At 37.0% G+C, this 25,023-nt stretch overlaps 1 protein-coding gene across 2 annotated transcripts in view; it reads left to right on the top strand.

Annotated features, from left to right (window-relative positions):
- CFAP69 (cilia and flagella associated protein 69) overlaps nucleotides 1–25,023 on the top strand; it is a 76,988-nt gene that overhangs the window by 35,055 nt on the left and 16,910 nt on the right. For both annotated transcript variants that reach the window (XM_037066094.1, XM_037066093.1), the window contains exons 6-15: nucleotides 659–757; nucleotides 4,683–4,832; nucleotides 4,936–5,113; nucleotides 6,731–6,854; nucleotides 9,469–9,517; nucleotides 9,616–9,737; nucleotides 12,018–12,234; nucleotides 14,507–14,671; nucleotides 18,914–19,032; nucleotides 21,393–21,511. In XM_037066094.1, the coding sequence (XP_036921989.1) occupies nucleotides 659–757; nucleotides 4,683–4,832; nucleotides 4,936–5,113; nucleotides 6,731–6,854; nucleotides 9,469–9,517; nucleotides 9,616–9,737; nucleotides 12,018–12,234; nucleotides 14,507–14,671; nucleotides 18,914–19,032; nucleotides 21,393–21,511 (1,342 nt within the window). The remainder of the gene's footprint in view (nucleotides 1–658; nucleotides 758–4,682; nucleotides 4,833–4,935; nucleotides 5,114–6,730; nucleotides 6,855–9,468; nucleotides 9,518–9,615; nucleotides 9,738–12,017; nucleotides 12,235–14,506; nucleotides 14,672–18,913; nucleotides 19,033–21,392; nucleotides 21,512–25,023) is intronic.

The raw sequence follows: 25,023 nt of genomic DNA, 5'->3' as shown, positions 1-25,023 counted from the left end.
TTTCTACCCAGTCCCCAGACCTCTCCTCCCCAATGACAGCTGTCAGTCTGTTTTCTGTATCCATGAGTCTGTTTCTGTTTTGTTTGTTAGTTTATCTTGTTTATTAGATTCCACATATGAGTGAAACCATATGGCACTTGCCTTTCCCTGACTGGCTTATTTCACTTAGCATAAGACTTTGAAGGTCCATCTGTGCTGCTATAAAAAGTAGGATTTCCTTCTTTTTTATGGCTGAGCAGTATTCTATTGTGTAAAGATACCACAATTTTTTATACACTCATCTACTTACAGGCACTTGGGCGGCTTCCAAATTTTGGCTATTGTAAATAATGCTGCATTGATTTTCTGATGAGGATTTTTTTTAGATTTTATTTATTTTCAGAGAGAGGGGAAGTGAGAGAGAGAAACATCAATCAGTGTGTGGTTGCCTCCTATGTGCCCCCAACTGGGAACCTGGCCCACAACCCAGGCATGTGCCCTGACTGGGAATCAAGCCAGCGACCTGTTGGCTCACAGGCTGGCACTAAATCCATTGAGGCACACCAGCCAGGGCTGATGAGGATATTTTTAATGATCATGTTACTAATACTTTATGCTTAAATTTGCAAATAAATTTATGACAGTGTTATTAAATAGTATTCATTTATCTTTCTGTCAGGTGATTTAATGAAAATACCAAGTTCTGAATTGAGGATACAAATTTGTAAGTGTATTGTTGACTTTTATCATGCAGAACCACCAAAGAAGCATATTACAGGTAGAGTTTTCAGTGGTATTTCAATAATAACTTATGTTTTTATAAAACAGAATAATCTGTCCCATTTCTCTTTCAACTTGGAAAGAGAGTAGGATCATAAGTGCACCATCTCAAAAACAAAGATTTTTGGTCATCTCAAGCTCTTTGGTCTTTCCAAACAAATAATTATATGTATGTATTTTTTAATTTTAGGTTTGCATGATATTTTTATTCTGGTGCTAAATATTTATGATATAATGTTAAAGTCATACCCAAATTAGCTTAATTGTACTTATTTCTATTAGTCAATGTAATAGTGTTGGTAATATTATTTATTATTCTCTAACCTAATTATTTATAATATCAGTCCCACCCAATTATATGTTACGGTCTTAATAACAACATTCTCCATCATGTTTGGGGAAACAGTTCTGCATGTTGCAGCTAAGAGATCTAATATACAATGATGCGGTGTATTACACTGATATGGATGATATTAAGGCCAGGGGCACTTGCACTGCAAAACATACTTCCCACCTCCTTAGTTTCTGTGATTTTTAGTCACCCTAGGAGTGGAGAGGAGATATAAATCATATTCTTTAAGTTATGTGTTTTTTAAGATAAGTGAAAGAAAAACTTGGTGGTAGAAAAGAAAGATTATTTACATGACTATGGAAAAATGGGGAGTCATCTGAAGTAAGAAATGAATAGGAGATTATTAAATGCCAAATTTGAACTATTGATGAGATAGACAAATGGAAATATTTGCTACATGGTAGACATATACAGTAGGTAGGGAATAGAGACCAGAGATACAGGTTTGAAATTGAACCAGAGGTGAAAACTGAAGCCACCACCAGTGTGGTTGAGTTTTCTAGGAAGGAGCACAGGAGCAAGAATTAACAGCATGTAGTGTGCCCATACTGAAATTTGGGGGGAAAATGATCCAAGGAAGTTGGCAGTGAAGGGATCTTTAAAGAGGAGGAAGAAAACCCTAACGGTTGCCTTGCCGTATCTGGTGTGCCAGTGAATGAAGAGTGCTTTGATGGAGGAAGAAGGGGCCTCAGTGGCAAACTCTGCAGAGGCTTCTATAATCGAGGAATGAAAAGGCCAAGTTAACATGCTGTCTGGAAGGTTGAGGTTAATCTTTGTCAGATTATTGCCCTAAAGTGTTCAGGGCAGATGTAGGGTTAAAGAATGAGAGCACTGTGAAAGTAGAGACAATGGGAGTGAGGGAGTAGAGGCGTGAATGCAGACGTATACAGGGTGTGGCACAAATAACGCCCCCATTTATTACAAAATCGTAAGCATGTAATTCTGTAACATAACAGGATCACACTCAAGCATACCATAACACGTTTTAGGTGAAATGTTAAAATTAAAGTTATACATTATTACACCCGTAATACTACCCTACCAACCACACTCAAGCAGGCATTAACTTCTGCCGGACCCTGTATTTTAAGATCAAATGGTGAAGGAAAAGAAGCAAGATGGAGAGCAGCTAAACTGGTAGCAAGATCAAAGAAAATATTTAGGTTATGTTGTTGTTTTAAATTTATTTACAAAGGAAGCTAGTAAATAGGAAGAATAAGAAGCTAGTGAATAGGAAATTCCCAAAGAAAGCAAGAGAGGATGGGATTAAGAACAAAAGCTTAGGGTTAGCTTTGGTAGGATACATATACCCTTCTTTAACAATGAAAGGGAGATGAATGATATATGAGATACAAGAGGAGTGAAGGTGCCGAGAAGTGAGCTTGACCTTAATTTGGTCAGGCTCTGAAAATTAGGAGGCTCAAGCAGTGCTCTCGTGGTCACACAGTTGATTTTAAGTGATGGGCATGGATGTGGTCCCAGATGGGCATCTGGGACCACAGCTGACAAGTCCTCAAGAGAGCAATTGTAAGAGACATATCCCTGGAGATAGGAATCAAGTCCATGAGCCTTAATCTTATTATGTCTTTTTATAGAATTGTACACTCAGCAGACAGATACAGTAAATATAAACTGTACATTTTGGTCTATACTTATCATAGACTATTATTCAAATAAAAACCATGTTTTGGAACAATATGTTGCAGAATGGGAAAAAGCTTACAATAAAATGTGTAGTGGTTGCAGTAGATTATAAAATTCTGCATATATATAGTATACTGTTAAAGCAATATGCATATAGTAATATGAGCAGGAAATAGACCAAAATGTTAATGTTGTCATCTCTGGATGGTGATAGTCCAGGCAATTTTTGTTTTCTTCTTTGTACTTCTTAAATGCCTAAGAAAATACCTTTTTTAAATGCCAAACCCATCATAGGAAGGGACAGGGCCTTGTCCAGGGTCAGACCTCAAATTCAGAAAGATAAACGGACAGGCGTCTCAGAACTTTGGTGAGAAATCTAGTTGGTCTCAAAAGTCAGTAAGTCAGGGAGGTAGATCAGTGATATCAGAAAATAGCTGCACCTCAGGTGAGTTGGCATCTGTGATGTTCCTTTAATCTCGTTACATGTAGTTGGACTGTGCAACTATATCAGAAGGAGAGGTGGTATTCTCATGAAAGCTAAGGCAGGGGAAAAAATTTTTTTAACTTCATTTTTGTTTGATTTTATTTTTTCAATTACAGTTGACATTCAGTATTAAGTTAGTTTCGGATTTATAACATTGTAGACCATATAAATTATATAAATATATATAAATTATATCTATAATTTATATAAGTATAACATTTACATAATTTACAAAGTGATCCCCCAGTAAGCCTAGAACCTACCTGGCATCTGCTCATACACAGCTATTGCAGTATTATTGACTCTATTCCCTATGATGTACTTACATCCCCATGACTATTATGTAACTACCAATTTGTACTTCTTTTTAAAAATGTGTTGGGGTGACACTAGTTAACAAAATTATACAGATTTCAGGTGCACATGATCTACAGTACATGATCTGTATTGTGTGTTCACCACCCCAAGTCAAGTCTCCTTCCATCACCACTGATTTCCCCATACCCTCCTCCATTTTCCCCCTTCCTCAGCAGATGGAAATTCTTATAGGACACATCACCAAGAATCAAACTTCCCTAAAATACTATTATATTTACCAGCACTTATCACAACAGCATTACATTGTGTATGTCTCATTTCATTGCCAACACCACATAATTGCCATTCCTTGAAAGCACTGAAGTAATAATGCATTGACTGGAATAGTGAAAACATTCCGTGTTTGCAATCATGGCATTTTTCTTTATAGATAGGCATATCTATGGCAAATAAGAAGTAGTGTTCTCTTTTAGAATTTAAGATGTGGCCCCAAATTTATGGTCCTATTTTATTTTATTTTTTAAACACTCTTTTCTTTTCTTTTAATATTTTATTTCTTTATTTTTAGAGAGAGGGGAAGGGAAGGAGAAAGAGAGGGAGAGAAACATCAATGTGTGGTTGTCTTTCATGTGGCTCCCACTGGGGACCTGGCCTGCAACCCAGGTGTGTGCCCAGAGTGGGGATCAAACTGAGACCCTTTGGTTCACAGCCCGTGCTCAATCTACTGAGCCACGCCAGACAGGGCTCATGGTCCTATTTTAAATGTTACACTAAGAATCAGCAAACTATGGGCTGTAGGCCAAAAATGGCCCACTCTGAATAAAGTTTTATTGGAACACAGCCATGCCCATTTATTTTTATATTGCTTAATTTATTCCTGTTTTCAAGCAGAGTTGAGTATTTGTGACAGAATCCTTATGATCTACAAGGCCTGAAATACTTAATACCGGGCCCTTTGTAGTAAAAGTTTGCCTATCCCTGTGCTGAACCATTTTAAAATGCCATATACTTTTTAACAGTCTTGTTTTGTTGCTGCTATTTAATGATCAATTACTCATTCCTTTGTCTTAATGTAGATGATTACTGTGTGAAATAACTACATATTTATTAACTAATTGTTGTTAGGTTACCAGCAAGCTAGCTCAACGTATAAGATTCAAATGGCTGAAGTCGGAGGACTGGCAAAAATGATGGTTCAGTCACTGGCCTTGCTTGAAAATCAGCTTGTTGAGAAACTTTGGGTACTTAAAGCTCTGCAACATCTTTCAACTTCTGGTTCGTATATCATTTCAGTTCGAACCCTTTATTCTAAACCTATTTTGTTTCTGTCTAATAATGTCATAACTGCAACATATACAACTTACAAATTGATTTTCAGAAGTTAATTGTTCTTTAATGGTGAAAGCACAAGCGGCCAGTGGCATCTGTGTTCACCTCAATGACCCAGACCCCTCCGGACAGCTCCTGTTTCGTTCATCAGAAATACTTTGGAACTTACTGGAAAAATCCTCAAAAGAAGAGATCGTACAACAGCTTAGTAACTTGAAATGTTTGCTGTAAGTATTTGTGGTTAGCTAGGAATGTTTTTTAACCTTGTGATATTAACTAACATTTTTTACCTCCCGATATTGCTAACATTTTTATTTGATTTTGTGTTCCAGTAGGCTTTTAATTCGTGTAATAGCTATGTTTTAGGACATGTTGTTCATGCCATGGTTTAAATTATTGCATGATAAGAAGCCATTTTTTTCCTATGTAGAAAGCATTTAGAGTAGCTTGTTAACAAAACTAATTATGTCTTTGAATATTTATAAAGTAAAATTAGCATTGACAAGAACTACTCATTTGTTTATTCCATAAATGTATTTTTGAATACTGTCTTCTAGATATTGCAATAAGCATGAGCAATAATATGAGTAAGCCTTTAAGCTACTTATTCATTTATTCATCAAGTAATTGTCTGCTCTGTGCCAAGCTCTATACTAGGCCATAGAAAGACAATTGAAAACAGTACAAATGTGGTCTCTCCTTTCATGGAATTTGTGTTGTGTTAGGAGAGATGGACAAGTAGTAAGTAGGCAACTAACTGCGAGTGTACTAAATGTTAGGAAAGATTGTCTTAAGGTGCTACATGTTTTCCAGAAGAGGGTGAATCAGTACATTGTTGTTTGCAAGTGACTGAACACCCAACCCAACTGATCTAAGCAATTATAAGAAATTTATGGGTGAATATTACTAGGAAGTCAAGGGTCAGACTGGTTTCATGTGCAGCTGTGTTCAAGGCTTAGCGAATATCAGGACTTGGACCCTTTTCTTCTCTCTGTTCTGTCTTCACTGTGTTGGCTTTATTTGCAAGCTCCACCTGATGAGACCTAAGAAAGTCTAGGTTCACAACATCATAACCCCAAATCAAGAAGGAGAAAAGGCTTGCTTTCTGAAATCACAAAGAAAACTCTTTGAGTCGCTGTTGGCCCTGAGCATTCAGAGTTGGCCATATGTCCATTCCACAGTGAATTACTGAAGGCAGTTGGTAAGACCAAAAGTGATGAAAGGGTGAGGCCTAAATAAAATAAGGGTGCTGTTGTCACGGGAAGGGCAAGTCGATCCTAGGAAGCAGCCACAAATGCCCATTGGACAGGGAACCTGGAGAGTTAGTTCGTGCCTCCTGATGAACCCTAATCTGGTATCTGAATAAGAAATACGAATTGGCAACACAGAAGAGTTCTGCATGCAGAGAGCATCCTAAACAGGGGAAGAGAAGTGAAAATAGAATTTAGCAAAATCAAAAAACTAAAGAAATTCAGTATGATGAGAGCAGAAAGTACAGGGTACAGTAGTGAGAGAAGCAGCTACAGTGTTACCAGAGACAGTATACCATGAAAGGCCTGATAAGCCTTGATAAGAAGGTAGGGCTTTATGCTAAGAACAATGAAAAGCCTTTAAGTAGCTTTAAAAAGGAAAATGATGTGATTGAATCTTTATTTTTGAGCACTTTGACCACCATGCCTTAATTGGATTGATGGATTCTCACGACAGTGAATTAGAGGCAGATTTGAAAATACAGAAAAGATTAGAAATATTTTGAAATGAATAGTGGAAAAGGAAGATTTTATAGATAGAGACATAAGTATTTCCATAGAATATAGTTCTGAAAGTATGATTTTACCTTCCAGGGCTTTAAAGGAAGCATTTAAACATCTGTTTATGAGAGGTTTTAGTCATTATGATCGTCAGCTTAGAAACGATATATTAGTGATCACTACAATTATAGCTCAAAATCCTGAAGCACCAATGATTGTAAGTATGAACAAATTGTACTAATTGAAACTGTGGGAGTGGGGGAAGGGAGCACCCGACTGTGTCATCATATGTATGCACTTTGTGGTGATGCCAAGTTATGTCGTGCTATCAAGATGGCCGCCAGCATAGTCACACTCTGCCAGCCCTTCTTCCTGTTGCCTTTGGAAACTTGAGGTCCTCATGTTTTCTCATTTATTCACATATTTACCATTTGTGATGTGTTTCTTTCCTTCCTGATGATACGAGGTTTTATCTGGTTATCATTTCTCCTTCACCTAAAGAACTTGCCCTACTATTTCTCGTGATGCAGATCTGCTGGGTGCTGGCAAACATGTTCTTTCAGTTTCTTTTATCTGAAAATACCTTTAATTCACCTTAGTTCTTGAAATCTGTGTTCTCAGAATATAGAATTCTAGGTTAAAGTTGTTCTCGTTTAGCACTTTAAAAACATTGTTCCACTGTCCTTTGGCCTCATTGTTTCTGATAAGAAGTATTCGTTATTTCAAGTTGTTATTCTCGTGTACAATGTATCACTTTGTTTTGTGGCTGTTTTTCAAGATTTTCACTTTATCTTTGGTTTTCAGCAGTTTCACTATGATAAGCCAAGATGTAATTTTCTTTGGTTTTGTCCTTCTTGAGGTTCATAGAACTTCCTGAAAATGTAAATTTAGGTATTTCACTAAAATTGAAGAATTTTGGGCCATTATTCTTCACGTATTTCCAACCCCAATCTCCTCTTTTAGAACTCTGATTACATGTATGTTTCATTTTTTTTGGATATTGTCCCACAGGTTTGTGAAGCTCCATTTACTTATTTCAATCGTTTTTCTCTCTATTCTTAAGATTGGATAGTTGATATTGGTCTGTGTATTTAAATTCACTGAGTTTTTTTCTTTCGGTCACCTCCATTCTCCTGCTAATCCCATCCAATACATTTTTATTTCAGATGTTATATTTTTCAGCTTTAGAATTTCTTTTGGTTCCTTTTTATAGTTTCTCTTTCTTGGCTGAGAGTTGCTGTCTTTCTATTCGTTGTGAGCATCTGGTGTATTCCTCTGAAAAGCATTTTTCTCAACTAATAAGCATTCAGTTTGACTATATTCATCCCAATGGTAGATGGCAACACAAACCTCAATTCACTTCTTTTAGTCTCATGTGGGACGCTTGAGTAGGCCCTGCCCTTGTGTGCTTCAGGCATCAGCCAAAGATTGAGGAGTTTTATCCGCAGAAACTGGGGATCCCTTCCTCTGGCTCTCTCCTTTATGGGATTTCTCCTGTGACTTCCCAGTAGCAGTGGTCACCCTGTGACTGCTTCTGTCATCTGGTTCTTCAAGCTGGTAGGACACGAGTGTACCCTCAGATACAGCATCCCCTCGAGGTGCAGACTACAGCCTGGGCTTGTTCTTAAAGACATTTAGTTTTCAGAGGAAAACTCATTCATGGTCACTTCCTTCCTCAAAGTCCTGACTCCCCTCCAGTATCTGCTTGGTTTGGATCACAGGTAATTGTTTTTATATTTTGTTCAGAATTTATAGTTGTTACCTGCAGGAGGGTTTCTCATAGGAGCTCCGCAGCTATCTCAGAAGCTGAGCTTCCCCATGTTTTAGAGTGTAAAAGTTATTGGATGATTGACAGGCTAGAGCAGAGACCTTTGCCAACAGTGTTCACGTATCCGCCACATACTTTCTAAGTCGAACTTAAAGGAAATTTGGTAGTGAAGTCCTCAACCCCATGTTAATGGGCATCAGGTTGTCCCAACATAAGAGAACAGTCACAGGATTCATACTAGGAGATGGGGAAACAGACTTACATGGCTTCCCCATCAAGGCTACAATGCACGTGCATGCATACGTGTTTCCCTGGAAGCCCTGGTCCGTCAGGACGTTCTCATTACCATTCTTGCACACATTCAGGTGAATTCCCTGCATGTGAGTCAAAGGAATAAGGTCTTCACATTTTAATGAAACCATCTTTACTGTAAGTAGCGAGTTTGTGAAGTGCTGAGCTCAAAGGTCCAGGGTTTGCCCTTGTATATTAGTTCCACCTAATATACAAAGTCCAATCAGAACATCTCTGTCAGGAATGAGTTCCCTCACAGGGAAATGTTTGCAATTTTGGTCTTTCTTCCGGGCTCTTTATGTTAAGTAGGAACTGTTCTGTTATCTCTTGACTGCCCTTTTGGCAAAATGAGAGTCGTTTGGTTTGGGGTGGGGAACAGGGTTGTTAAGAAGAAAAGTTCTTGAAAATAACCATTTTCTTTCCTTCTTGTGTCACTTGAAGGTATAAATAATGACATAAGTAACTTGCAGTGTTAATATATTTTGGGTTCTCAGTTTTAAATAGTGTCTTATAAAATAGTCTCCAATGACATATTTCTAAAATATCTCTTAGAACCTACAGAAGTAATTTTAATATTAAATAAATTACAAGTTTATCTATATTCTTTCATTTTCTGGCTTTCATCCCTTTCTATTATTAGTGCTTTATGATTTCAGATGAATGGCAAGGGGAATCAGATAAAGGTACTTAAATATTAGGTAGATATGGGCATCTGTAACTTAATTCCCCCTAATTAATTCATCTTTCTGTTTGTTTTATGTATTTATATTAGGAATGTGGCTTTACCAGGGATTTGATACTATTTGCAACCTTTAATGAAGGTAAAAATCATAACACTTTCAACTTATAGTTAACTCAATGAGTTTTATATTTCATGTTGGCTTTTATTTACTCTTTGTTTTTCTTTTTCTCCTCACAGTTAAAAGTCAAAATCCTCTGGTAAAAGGTCTTAAGCTTTCTAATTCCTATGAAGATTTTGAGTTGAAAAAATTACTATTCAATCTAATTGTGATCTTATGTAAAGATTTACCTACTCTACAGGTAAAGAGTGATCAAAACAAAAATTTAAATTGTCTCACTTTGTAGTATACCCTTTTATAAGTCATGACTGCACATCTTTCATCAGCCCGTATGTTTTTACCAGAAAAACTAACAAGCTGTTGTTACTGGCTGGAATTTCACCTTTTTAAAATTTTCTTTGCTCATCTATAAATAGTGAACTTATCCCAATTTGAACCATGTAAACCAAAGAAAAGCAAGAGAGCCTTAGAGATTTGTGTCTTTAGATCTTCTCAGTAAGAGAACACAGACGAAGGAAGACCCAGATGGGCCCAGTTAGCGCAGCGGTCTGCCTCTCACCATGGTAACGAGGGCTGTGTCGCTGGGGAAAGTGAACCTCTATGCAGCCAGTCCCAAACCCTCCTGAGCTGCCTGTTCTCCACACCAGCCTAATGTCTTTATGGTGTTTTTTAAATTATCCATAAGTTTACCATAATACTTTATACATAGCGTCATGATATAATTTGAAGCACATTGGAACTGAACTTGACTTCAGTCTTATTACCTACTAGCCATGTGGCCTTGGCACAACCACCCAAACGTTCTGAGGCTCAGTTCCTCCTTCTGTGGAAGGAAGGTTATGATACATCTGCTCTGCTCACAGGACTGTGGCAGGATGAATTCATGAGATAAAGATGCAGGCTTCATAAACTTTAAAGTGACAAAAAATGTACTACTAACAATTCTATTAGTTTAGTTATTTCCTACATTAAGTGAAATTTCATTTTAGTCCTAAAACTCTTTCAAGCTCCAGGAGTTTACCATGAAAAAGAACTGGGAATTCCTTCTATCAGTATTATTAATGATGACAGAAAGGTGGTTTACCACAGGGGTTCAGGCTTCAGTCAGGTGGGATCCAGTGCTGTTACCTTCTAGCTCTGTGATCTTGAATAAGTTGTTTAGTTTCTCTAAATTCCACGCATCTGCACCTCAAAGTGTGTATAACACTTATCTTATGGAATTATTATGAGGATTAAAAGAGCTCAGAAATGTCTTGGTACTGCGACTTTGAGGAATATATAGAACTGCTCAGAAAAAGAAAAAATGGTTATAACTTTATTAGTTGTATCAAATATATATACACTCTATACAACCTAAGAATATTTTCTGCAATGCAAAGGATAGAAAATATTCAATAAAACATGGTTTATTATAGTGGAGTATTACATAATTATTGAAGTGGTAAAAACAATAAAATTTACACTACAATTTGTAAGTCAAATGGTACAAAGACTGTGGTGAGCTTCTTAAAGCACTGTGTGAGCAGTGGAATCAACTGATTTTTTTTATGTCATATACTGGTGACCCAGTAATAGTAGTAATGATGGATATATGTGCACTGTTATTTGCAGTTCACAGAGTATTTCAAAACATTATCCACTTAATACTTAGAGAATGCTAGAACTACTTGTTATCCTTATTCCTATCTTCTCAGTTCGAAATCTTCTTTCTGTGTGGACTAGGAGAAAATTTAGGAAAATTCATAGATGTTATTGTGAAAGTCCACATAGAATAATGCCAAATGAGAAGAAAACTGAATAGAATATGGCACATGGTATGCTGCTGCCTTTTGTACCACAAACATGTGTCAGTGAGAATCAGCTGTAGTATTAACTTTATTTTCATAAATCTACATTTTTGTTTTATTTTTGTCGAAGTCATGGATTTAATACGACTAAAATTCTAAAGATGTAATTATTATGGCTTATGATCTGACTGGCCAATGATTTGGACAGATCTGATCTGGCCAAATATTGGACAGAATATTTGTATAGTTATATTTTGTATGCTTGAAGATTACCATAGCTATGGCTTCAAACAAAATAGATTTGTATAGTATTCAATTGAGTCTGTGAAATGTTCCCTTTATAAAAAGAGGGAGGGAAGAGAAAAATGCCAGCAGTTTATTTGTCTCAAATTTTCTACTCCTGTGGCTCTATCAGAAGGAAGAACTAAACCATATATAGACAAAAAATTAATACTTCATAATATTATTATAAAGTATTAATATTCTTGTCAGCTAGAGAGTATATATCCCAGAAAAGGGATACCAACCCACTATTGTTATTATTAATTTTTTGCAGGTTTTTTTTGTTTCTTGCTTTTTGGGTAGCTAATGTAGGTTGAGATCTTTAGGAAGGAAATACTTTGAAATTATTGTCAATAAAACATCAAAGTCAAAAAATTTAATTTTCTTAGATTAAATAAACTGTTTTATTTATTTATGTTTCTAACAAAATACTTTCTGCCCCTTTCTCATAGCTACTAATTGATGGCAAAGTGGTTTTGGCTTTGTTTACCTATGTTAAAAAGCCCGAGAAACACAAAATAACTGAGTGGTCTGCAGCACAGAGTGAGGAATTACAGCTGCATGCAATCGCCACTTTGTCGTCAGTGGCCCCATTATTAACAGAGGAGTATATGCTGTGCCAGGGAAATGCCCGGATCCTGGCGTTTCTGGAATGGTGTGAGAGTGAAGGTGCGTGGCCTCTAGAGACTCCTCCCAAATTTTAATCTACGTATTTCAACCGAACTCTCAATATATGCAGAGGAAAAGTTATAGAATTAAGGCAAAGAGAAATAAAAATATACTTTTTGTGATGTTTTAAGAAAAAAACAATCGAAGACTTCATTTAAAATCAGGCATTAGTGAAGGTCGTAACCATAGTTGATGCACAACTCTCAGTAAAACAAACTATACATAAAATCTGACTTAAAGTTTTGTATTATCAGGCCTATACAACAATTATACAATACTAAGTCCTGCAATATTTTAAATATTCATTCAACAAATATTTATTGATGCCTGCTAAGTACCAGATACTGTTTTAGCTGCTGAAGTTATGTTTATGTTCAAAATAAATAAAATCTCTACCTTCATGTAGCTTAATACCCAGATCTCTCATCCAAAGTTAATGGTTGCACATGTGGCCTACCAAATTAGCAGAGCCCCAGTTTGCTGCATGTTTTATTCCAATGCCCATAATTCTTAGAAAGGAAATAAGACATACATTCTTTTTTTAAACAATCTATAAGGAAAATACGACATTCTTTTCTGGTAATAACTTTGCTCTAGAAATAATTTTGTATGGCGCATTTTCATTAGCTCAGTAATATCACTCATTTCCTCCATGAGGGAGTAAAAAAATCACAGCTTCTTTTTATTCTCTAGTTTCTAATATGCTGCAATACTAAATTTAGTCTTGTTAAGGAAAATAATTCTTCTGTCTATTCTTTATATTTATGATTACAGAGGACTATATCATTATTCCATTATTTATGTTTACAAAAGAGTGTAAGGCAAAGAGGAAATGCTGCCCAAGAAGAGAAGACCGATAGCTAACAGTTACTGAGTACGTTCTCTGTGATGGGCCCTAAGCACCTAACAAGTATTAAATCATTTAGCCCTCACAAAAAGTCTAGGACTCACAGGTACTACTATTATTCCCGTTTATCAGATGGGTGTAAATCAGTGAGAGAAGTTAAATGGCTTGTTCCCGGCCACACAGTAAGTGGCAGGGCCAAGATTTAATGCAGACAGCCTTTCTCCAGAACCCACACTGTCAGCTAACACACGATATTCAGAAGATTATTTCAAACTTTTTAAAAAGCTCTAAACATAAAGCTACTTCTAAAAGAACCTTGTAAAGAATGTATATTGTAAAGAAGAAAAAAGGGCTGGCCCTGCCATTTTTCAAGACCTAACATAAAACCACAGTGATGAAAGTTGCATTGTACTAGGCCAGGAATAGACTAACGGAGTGGAATGCGTGGGAGGTTGGTTTTATCAGAGATGATATTGCTGATCGATGAGAGAGAGATGGTGCTGACGCAGTTGGCCCTCCACGCAAAAAAATAAAAAATTTATTCTTTCTCCTTGTTAAAAAATCAATTACAAAATAGTTAAGCCCTCGATATGAAGAGTTAAACTGTAAAATTTTTAGAAAAAGATATGGGAAAATATCTTTATGATAACAGGGTACAAGAAGACTCTGAAAAACCAGAACAGCTTAAACTGTACAGGAGAAGATTGGTGCAATTAACTACAGTAAAATTTCAAACTGTCTTTATGACAAAATCAGAATGAAATAACAATCTACAAATTAAGAGGAGTCATTTACTACCCCTGTGTCTGATAAAGGCTTAGAATCAAGGTTCAATAGGAACTACATATTGAAAAGGAAATAACTCAATAGAGAAGAGAATGAAGAATAAAGACGGCCAAGTATCAGAGAAAAATCTCAAATTTTCAACCCCACTGGTAATCAGAGAAATGCCAATTAATATTACAATGAACTACCACTTCACATTTAACAGATTGGGAAGGCTCTGTTAGTCTTATACATTATTTTCATATAACCGCTTTGGGCAACAATTCGGCAACTTTATTAAGATTCAGTGCAGGTGTACCCTCTGTGATTCTCATGTCACATAACAAAACTGCTCAGTGGGAGAAAGAGGACGTGCACTAGAAGGTTCTCACTGTAGCAGTTTGTACTGGTGAATGGAACAGCCGTGGTTTCTATATAAAATGAATACAGAGAGCAGTTGAAATGAATGAGGTAGATCTACTTTTGACTATTGGAATAAATTTTTTAAAACAAATTAATGGGTTACAAAAGATACATACAATATGATCTGTTTGGAAAATGGTAAAGCATATATTTCTGTGTCTGATATATTTAGTTTATTTGAAATGTTTTATGTTTTAAATTTCTTGATTAAAGTAAATTATTACTCTTTCTGCACAGATTCCTTCTTTAGTCATGGAAACAGTTTCCATGGTACAGGCGGCCGTGGCAACAAGTTTGCCCACCTGCGGTACACTTTGAGACTCCTGAGAGCTATGGTCTACCTGGAGGAAGAGGCTGTAAACCAGGATCTCTGTGAGCAGGGAGCAATTCAGCAACTGATAGGTAAAACAGAACACGTTTGGTCCTGGTGAAAGTAGAATATTTACAAATTAGGTTTTGTTTAAAATGTTTTTCTACAAATTGATTTTGTTTTTATGGCTGAGAAACTCCTGCTTTTTAAACATTTATTTTCTCAATTCAGATACCATATCATTTAGGATTATCTCTATTTTTTTTAAGTGGGTGGTGGTTGTTTCATTCTTACAGTAATAAGATTATCACTTTCTGGCCAAGCCTGTCTGATTCAATTTAAAGAGGACAGCATTACCTTTGCCAGTGCATCTGACAAACCGGAACACTGGGATACTGGTATATACAGAAATGTACATAGGAGATTCTTTGAAATATCAGGATACCCTTGATTTTTAACTTAGAATTGACTATGCTAAGTTGCAGTATCCCCAAAGTATATACATGTGAGCTCAGTGTAAAATTCAGAATCCCTTTTTTAAAAGTTGTGACCTTTTGTTAAATAAAAAAACAAGTAGTCTGCTAGCCCTAACCTTCCTTCACTTAGAAAAGTAAGAACTATTTTAGTCATATTCATATTCACTGATTGCCTTATGAGTAAGTGATACAATTTGCTGGATGTCAATCAATTAAAATGCCTTCCCCAAAACTCTCCTGTTCAAGTGCCTTCCATCCTTAGTAGAGTGGTACTCTCTCATAAAAATACCAGTAAGCAAAATAAGGGTGTTGAAAAGGGGACTAGAGAGACACATTCACTTTATGGATGAGTTTGCTTAGGATGACCAAACCTGAAAGTAGACTTTCTCACATTCGCGCACAGCCCATTGTACAGAAGTCAGTGTAAGAGCCCAGCCTAACTGGAGGGAGCACAGGAAATGCAGTTTGCCCTGTGTCCACAAGCAAGTCTTAATCTTCTCTGGATGGGAAGCGGTAGGGAAATGGGAAAACGGACAAGGGTTCTTTTCTTAGGATCTTTACCCTTTAACTTGAGAAAAAGCTGGTCTTTATTATGTGAGGGTTGTTAGAGGCAGGGATTTTCTCGTTCTGAATCTAACAGAGGGCTCCATAGTAGTGACGTGCACAACAAATAGTAACTGCACTGTGAGTGTAGATGTTTATACACCTTTTGTGCAGACACTGGGATTACAAATGCAGAGCAGGACACTGGGGACCTTGCCTTAATGAGGACAAAAGGAAAGATGTCTGTCATACAACGAGAACATGTATTACCAGGCACCATTAATGAGACTTGAGTCATAGGATAAATACCATAGAAACTAAAAGGTTTGGGTAGTTTTCAAGGCTGAGCAATTGTTTTAATCTAATTAACATTTATTGAGGGCTTATTATAGACAGGAAACTGTTCCAGGTACTTTAAATACATAATCTCATTTAATCCTCCTGATAATTCTCCGTGCAGGTACCTGTTTTATAGATAGGAAAGTTAATGAACTTGCCAGAAGCTATGCATCAGGGACTAGGGGGAGGGGGAATTAGGGAGTTATTGCTTAATGGGTTAGATACACATCTGGAGGCTCCAGGGGAGAATCTGTTTCCTTGCCTTTCCTAGCTTTTAGAGGCCACCTGCTTTTTTTGGTTCATGGTCCCCTTCCTCCAACCTCCTCAAAGCCAGCAAGGCCAGTTGAGTTTTTCACAGCACCCCCCACTGGGACTCTCAGAAAATACTCACGTTTAAAGGATGGGTAGTATTCCATTGTATGTAGGCACTACATTTAGTTTATCCACTCACCCATCAATGGAGACTTAGGTTATTTCCACCTTTTGGCTATTGTGAATAAGGTTGCTATGAACATAGGTATAAAAGTATTTCTTTGAAACCCTGGTTTCAGTTATTTTGGATTATACCCAGAAGTAGAATTACTGGAGTGTATAGAAATTCTATTTTTAATTTTTTAAAAGAATCACCATACTTTTTCTACAGTGGCTGCATTATTATACATTCCCACCAACAGTGCACAAGTTTTCCAGTTTTGCCACATCCTTTCCAATACTCATTTTCTTTTATAGTAGCCATCTTAATGGGTATAAGGTAGATTCTTGTTGTGGTTTTGATTTGCATTTTCCCAATGATTAGTGATGTTGTGTATCTTTGCATGAGATTCTTGCCATTTGTATATCTTCTTTGGAGAAATGTCTAGTTACCAGTAAGTACTTTGCTAGTTTTTAAATCGGTTGCTTGTTTTTTTGTTGTTGAATTTTAGGAATTCTTTATATGTTCTGGGTATTAACCTTGTGTCATATATATGATTTGCTAATATTTTCTCCCAACCCATTAAGTTGCCTTTTCAGTTTGTTGATTGTATCCTTTGGTACACAGAAATTTTCCATTTTTTGGTCAAATTGCTATAAAAATTTTGTATTGCTTAACCTTAATTTGTGTGCTCATCTTTTTAATAAAAAATTATTTAATTTTAATATTATTTTGTATTGGTTTCAGGTGTATATCATATTGGTTCGACAGTCATACACTTTACAAAGTGTTTCCCCCTGGCCCCATACGTAGTTACTGCAGTATGATTGACTATATTCCCTATGCTGTACTTCACATTCCCATGGCAATTTTATAACTCCCAATTTGTACTTAATCTCTTCACCACTTTCAAGGTCTGGGCAATCTTAATAGTATCCTATATTGAGTTGGGGTGTAAGGCTAGTTAAGAGAGAGAGAGAAGGAGAGATGGTTTTTCACGCAAAGGGACAGCATGAGCAGAGACATGGCACTAAATATGCCTGACAGTGTGTTCAGAACTAGCTTAAGTGCAGTCAGAGTTTTATGAAGATAAGTTTGTCTAGTCAGGGCCAAGCTAGAAAGAGCCTGAATGGCAGATAACAGAGTTTGAACTCCACCCTCTTCAGGCATGGGGTGTCACCAGTGGTTTGGATCAGGGAAGTTATATATATAATGCTGTTTTAGGAAAAGGAATCTAGAAATCTCAGATGATTTAGAATAGAACAGAGGATAAAGACAGAATTTTAAAAATGCTGAAATATGAAGAAAATAATTCAATATGAGCATAACATGTGGTACAGACAATAGTGAAAGTGAGATATCTACACCAAGGTGGGAGGGAGAAGGAGATAACCTAGAAAGGAGAAGCGGACCTGTGGGCGGCCAGCCTGGATTTCTGGAAGATGCTCCTGGATAAAGGCACACAGACCCCTCTGTCCATGGCCTGTCCCTGCACTGGGCCTCCAGCTGCTCTACTAGCCTCCCTACAAGCTGGCGCCATGCCTCCCATAATTCATCCTCACGGAACCAAGAATTGCCCCTTCCAGGCCAACTATGGAGATAGGCTGTGATTCCCACGGTCCTTCTACTTTGGAGCATAGCTCCACACCATCTGCCAGTGACCCCTTTAACAGAGGGAAAAGGACTCCTGTTCCTCATTTAGAGCTTAAAGGAAAATTCCTTTCTGAGGCAGAATTTTATTGTGAATGTCATTCTATCAGTGTAAGTGGCTGTTTTCAAGTCTTTTAAAATTCTGATTAGAAGCAAAGGAGAGATTTTTTTCCATATCCTCACCCAAAGACATACTTACTGATTTTAAAGAGAGAGGTAGGGAGAGAAACATTTATGTGAGGAAAACATCAATCAGTTTCCCTGTCTTATGTACCCTGACCTCAGGATGAGCCACAAGCTAAGTATGTGCCCTGACCAGGAATCGAACCCATGACCTTTTGGTTTACAGGACAACGCTCCAACCGAGCCACCTGGCCAGGGCCAAAGGTGAGATTTTAAAGGACATGGAAAAACTGCTGTCTGAAGTTGTCAAAGATACCTTTGCATAGACATAAGGAGAGGATGAAGCAAGAAGTAAAAAGAATAGAAAATATGTTTATGGAGTTTTTCCACCTTTGCTTAAAACTGACCCTGTTAACCATGAGAAAAAGATGAGGCAAGCTATGATCAGGCATTTGGGTCACGTATTTGCAAAGGCTCCCCCTTCTGCCTCATGATACTGCATATTTTTAAGTGGTTTTGTTTACTGAGCAAAGTATCAGGTCGGTAGGACATCTTAATGACACTCCATTAATTCTGTACTAGAAATTCTGTATAGATGGGACCACTGATTTATTGAGAACTCAAAAAATCCACTTAGCATCTTCTGTCTACATCTTCTAGGCAAATAGGCAATGAAAGTAGCTCCTTTTGAAATCGTTTCTCTAGCTTAGGAAAGGATTTCAAAACATTAATTTATCAAAATAAAAATATAGTGTCCAGTAACTTTATATTCTTTAAATTTTTCATACCAGGAATCTTTAAAAATACAATAAGCAAGTTTAATGACAAGGAAGAGGCCATTATTTTGGAAATTCAATCTGATATATTACTTATCTTGTCTGGTCTTTGTGAAAATAATATTCCTAGGAAGGTATGTATGCCGATGAATCAAAGTTTTGTTTAAATCGCCCAGTCATCTAATGATAAACTTTTTCAGTAAGTATCCATAGATGTTGGTGTTCTTTAATCTTGGGAAGATTTAATTTAATATTCTTTTTGTAGGGTATAATTATATGCAGTGAAGTGTATAGATGTTAAGTATATAGTTTAGTAGGTTTTGACAAAGTTATACTCATTCAACCAATGCCGTCATTAAACTACAGAATACCGTCATCTCCCTCTGAAATTCATTCGTGTCCCCTTAGTAGTCATCTTCCCACTGGCCTCAAGGAAACCGCTATCCTGAATTCTAGCCCCATAAATTAGTTTTACCTATTTTTTAACTTTATATTAATGGAATCATATCTGGTTCCTGTCATCCAACCATCATGTTTCTGAAATATATCCATGTTGTTGCATTTATCAGTAGCTCATTCCTTTGTATTGCCTGAATAGTATTTTGTTATATGAATTTGCCAATATTTGTTTCTCCATTCCCTTATTCATAAACACTTAGGTTGTTTTTCTTTGGGATTATTATGAATAAAGCATCAAGGAACATTATTGTACTAGTCTTTCTGTGGACATAATGCTTTCATGTCTTTTGGGTAAATTACTAGTAGTATAATAGATGGGTCATAAAATAGGTGTAGGTGTTTAAGAAACTGACAAACAGCTTTCCTTAGTGAGTTGTACCATTATAAATGCTGTTTTGGATTTGAATCAGGTGCATACCTAAAACTATAAGTTAGAAAAAAGAACTAATTCCCTTTGATCTTTTTAACACCATAGCAAACTCTGAGTCTTAGAAATTGATAGCTTAAATAGCAAGAGACAGAATTGGAAAGATAAAAATAAAAGTTACGAAGATTTCAATAACAGGATTTTAGGGAGAGGCACCAGGAACAACAGATGCATCCTTAGCTCCAAGCTTTGATGCAACTTCTTACTTATCACCTCTCTGTGCCTGTGCTCTTCTGGGGAAACACTCAGCCTTGCTTATTGGGAACTAGCACTGAACATAAGGCAATGAGAAAAGTAATTACCCTTTTCTGTGTCCCTAGTCAGGGACAAATATTAACCAGTAATAACTTCATATAAATTATTAAAACTTTGCCCTGGCCGGTGTGGCTCAGTGGATTGAGTGCTGGCCTGCAAACCAAAGGGTCACTGATTCAATTCCCAGTCAGGGCACGTGCTTGTGTCGCCAGCCAGGTCCCCAGTAGGAGGCACGTGAGAGGCAACCACACATTGATATTTCTCTCCCTGTCTTTCTTCCTCCGTTCCCCTCTCTAAAAATAAATTAATTAAATCTATCAAAATTATTCAAGCTTTATTGACCATTTATATATTAATTTCTCTTTGGGGAGCATTAGAAAATCTATGATAGAATTTTCTCCTCTTAAATTATTTGTTGCCGTCTAGTATGCATCTGACATGATGATTGACTACCTTCATTATACTGCGGAAGAAAATTATAGGACAAGTCTTATGGCTTATTTTTCTAAAAGAGAGAAAGGGAAAAGACATACAAAGGAACATTAACTGGTCTGTTGGTTGGTGCCCTCTCTTAACATGATTCGCTTTACAATAGTTTGTCTGAAATTCCTGATAACAAGTGAGTACAAATTCAGAAACAAAAATCTGTATTAAAAGTACTGTTTTCCTAAGCCAGGCAGTGACAGACAAATATCATATGCTCTCACCTTTAACAGGAACCTAATCAACAAAACGAACAAGCGAGCAAAATATAACCAGACATGGAAATTGAGAACAGACTGACAGTGACCAGAGGGGAGTGGGGAGGGGATTGTAGGGGAAAAGGGGAAAGGGTTTGCAGGAACAAGTATAAAGGACACATGGACAACAACTAAGGGGGGTGGAAATGGGAGGGAGGTGGGGAGGAGTGGGGGGGAGGCCGAAAACTGTACTAGAACAACAATAAGTTTTTTTAATTTAAGAATCAAAAAAAGTTCCAAATTGAGGAAATACCTTCAAGGTTTGTCTGGATAGCTTATAGAAAAAGAAGATGGGGGAGAAATTATTGGAAAATCATCTCACAGAACCAAAGGTAGAGAAACAAAAGCAAGGGCAGGAGAGCCAACAGGAGCCCCCGAGCCCTCTGGCTCTCATTTCAGTCTTGCATGGGCTGGGATCTTTGCTTCCCTCTTCAGTTTGTTGCCTCCCTAAAGTGTTTCGTTGATGTAAAAAATAAATAAATGAAAATAAAAATACTATTTTCCTAACAATGTGTATTTATCTGCTTAAAAAAAGTTTTAGGAGGCAGGATAAAATGGTAAAGGAAGGGTTTATTTATTTATTTCAAGAAATAATTTTAAATAACTCTCTTAGGAAATTTTTGGAACTGAAGGAGTGGATATCATTCTTCATGTAATGAAAACAGACCCAAAGAAGTTTCAGAGTGGATTAGGCTATAGTGTGCTTCTCTTCAGTACATTGGACAGCATTTGGTGAGTAGTACTGCACCCAAGTTAGATGGAATCACAATACAAGAAAATTACCTCGAGCACTGCGTATGCCAATTTTCTTCTCTCGGTGCCTTTTTTCTCAATAGTCTAGAAGTGACACTTAAAAATATATTTTAGAAAGTAATATTGTCTGTCACTCAATTATAAAATTCTCAAGTGTAAAATTATTCCAAAATAATAGAAGAGTGAACATTTCCAAATTCATTTTAGAAGAACACTGTCACCATTATACTAAAGTCAGACAAAGACACTAAGAAAAAATTATAGACCAGTATTCCTGATGAATAAAAATACAGAAATCCTCTAAAATATATTAGCAGACTGAATTCAACATCACATTAAAAGGATCACACACCATGACTGATCGGGATTTATCCCTAGGATGCAAGAATGGCTCAGTATATGCAAAGCGATCAGTGAGATACACCACATTAATAGAATGAAGGAGAAATTACATATTCTTCTCAATAGATACAGAAAATACATTTGACAAAATTCAACATGCTTTCATGATGAAAACTCAACTAAATTAGGTAGAGAATGAATTTATCTCAATAAATCAAGGCCATATATAAAAAGCCCACAATTAACATCACACTCAGTGGTGAAAAGCTGAAAGCTTTTCCTCAAGATCTCTAACAAGGCAAGATTGCCCACTCTCACTACCTCTATTCAATATGTACTATAAATTGTAGAATAAAAGGTATCCAAATCAGAAAAAGGAAGTAAAATTACCTGCTTGCAGATGGCATGATCTTATATGTAGAAAATTGTACAGGTTCCAGCACCATTAGAACTACTTAGCTTTCATCCAAATACACATAGGCAATGGGGCAATCAGCTATCTAGTTTCTTTTTTACTATAGAGAAGAGAGATAGAGTGACAACATGAAAACCTGAGCTTAAGTTTCAGTGGCAAATTTTTATTGACCAAAGCACTGTATTAAGCATAGTTAAATATTCAGAGATGAGTATTAATGAGTACTACCTTTACTATCTGCCAATATATTGGGATTCAGATGTTACTGCAGAAAATGTCTTGATGTTTTCTTCCTTCTTTAGTCCATCACAATCATACTAAGATAAAAATTTATAGATTATGGGTTTATTTATCTGTGTCTTTGAATATAACAATCTCAAATCCTTTGGATAAGAGATAAGGTAGAAATAACAAATAAGTACTAAATAAGTTCAGTGTTTAATTGGTGATAGCAGCTATCTCTTCTTTTTCCTCTTCTCAGGAACTTAAACTGATGTAAGTTCTAGAATGTAGTTAACATTGACGTAAGAAAACAAGTTAGGAAGTATTCTTTCTTTTATAGATTTTTTAAAAGATTTTATTTATTTATTTTTAGAGAGGGGAAGGGAGGGAGAAATAGAGGAAGAGAAACATCAGTGTCTGGTTGCCTCTTGCATGCCCCCTACTGGGAACCTGGCCGGCAACCCAGGCATGTGCCCTAGACTGGGAATCAAACCAGCACCTCTGGCCCTGGCTGGTGTAGCTCAGTGGATTGAGCATGAGCCTGCGAACCAGAGGATTGCGGTTCGATTCCCAGTCAGGGCACATGCCTGGGTTGCAGGCCAGTTCCCTGCAGGCCAACTCCCAGCAGGGGATGCACGAAAGGCAACCACACATTGATGTTTCTCTCCCTCTCTCCTTCCCCTCTAAAGATAAATAAGTAAATAAATAAAATATTTTTTAAAAAAACCAGCGACTCTTTGATTTACAGGCTGGCACTCAGTCCACTGATCCACACCAACCAGGGTGGAAGTATTCTTTCTTTTATATCCTTTTTAATGAATTTATTGGGGTAACATTGGTTAATAATAATATAGGTTTAAGTATACAATTATATAATACATCATCTGTATATTGTGTGTTTACTGACCCATCTTTTATATTATATAGAAAGTATTTGTATAAGGTTATTGTTATATAGTTCTTAAATAATTAGTGGAATTCACCAATTAAATCATGTGTCACTAGAATGTAGTTTGCAGAAAGGTTCTGAAATATAGTTTTTATTTCTTTAATATGTAATACAATAACATGTCTGTTAAGATTTTTTGTTCCTTCTTATGAGGGTGCTGGTAAGATGTACTTTTCCAGCCAATACACTTTGTCTTCTCGCACAACTAAAAGAAGAACAATAACATATTTAAAAACAAAAAATAACTAGAACTGCCAGAAAATCTAGCTGTATGGGAGTATGACAACCAAGGAGTTAAAGAAGAAACATTTGTTCAGACCTGTAGGAGGGGTGGAGACGGTCAGCCAGGGTGGAGAGGACACAGGGCAAGGCAGTGGCTGGAGGAGCGGGTGGTCCCACATTCCTGTGAGGATAAACGAAGAGGAACAACTAGGGAGTGAGACAGACCATGCAACCCAGGGTTCCAATACAGGAAACTAAAGCCTCAAAACCTCTGGCTGTTAAAACCTGTGGGAGTTGGCGTGGCAGGAGAAACTCCCAACCTCATAGGAGAGTTCATTGGAGAGACCCACAGAGTCCTAGAATGAACACAAGCCCACCCACCTGGGAATCAGCACCAGAAGGGCCCAATTTACTGGGGGAAGTGACTGAAAGACGGCCAGGAGCTATGTAAGCAGCATTGTTTCCTCTCAGGCCCCTCCCCCACATAGAGCACTACAACACAGCAACTGAGTTGCCCTGCCCTGGTAAATATCTAAGCCTCTTCCCCTTACTACATCACAGGGGAACCTAGACAAAAAAAAATAGAGCCCAAACGAAAGAACAAATCAAAGCTCCAAAAATAGAACTAAGCAATGAAGAGATAGCCAGCCTATCAGATGCAGAGTTCAAAACACTGGTAATCAGGATGCTCACAGAAATGGTTGAGTATGGTCACAAAATAGAGGAAAAAGTGAAGGCTATGCAAAGTGAAATAAAGCAAAATATATAGGGAACCAACAGTGAAGGGAGGAAAACCAGGACTCAAGTCAATGGTTTGGAGCAGAAGGAAGAAATAAAGGTCTGGAGCAGAAAGAAGAAATAAACACTCATCCAGAAGAGAATGAAGAAACAATTCCAAAAAATGAGAGGCTGAGGAAACTCCAGGATGACTTTAAACATTCCAACATCCAAATCATAGGGGTGCCAGAAGGGGAAGAGGAAGAGCAACAAATTGAAAACTTATTTAAAAAAATATGAAGGAGAACTGCCCCAATTTGGGAAGGAAACAGACTTCCAGAAAGTCCAAGAAACTCAGAGAATCCCGAAGACATTGGACCCAAGGAGGAGCACACCAAAGCACATCATAATTAGGTTACCCAAATGAAAGATAGAGAGAGAATCTTAAAGGCAGTAAGAGAAAAGGAGACAGTTACCTACAAAGGAGTTCCCATAAGACTTTCAGCTGATTTCTCAAAAGAGACTTTGCAGGCAAGAAGGGGCTGGAAAAGAGTATTCCAAGTCATGAAAGGTAAGGACATACATCCAAGATGACTCTATCAAGCCAAGCTTTCATTTAGAATG

This window comes from Sturnira hondurensis, unplaced genomic scaffold, assembly GCF_014824575.4.
Source record: "Sturnira hondurensis isolate 20B ecotype Veracruz unplaced genomic scaffold, ASM1482457v3 Scaffold0016462, whole genome shotgun sequence".
Lineage (NCBI taxonomy): Eukaryota > Metazoa > Chordata > Mammalia > Chiroptera > Phyllostomidae > Sturnira > Sturnira hondurensis.
This window is presented reverse-complemented; position numbering and strand designations above follow the sequence as displayed.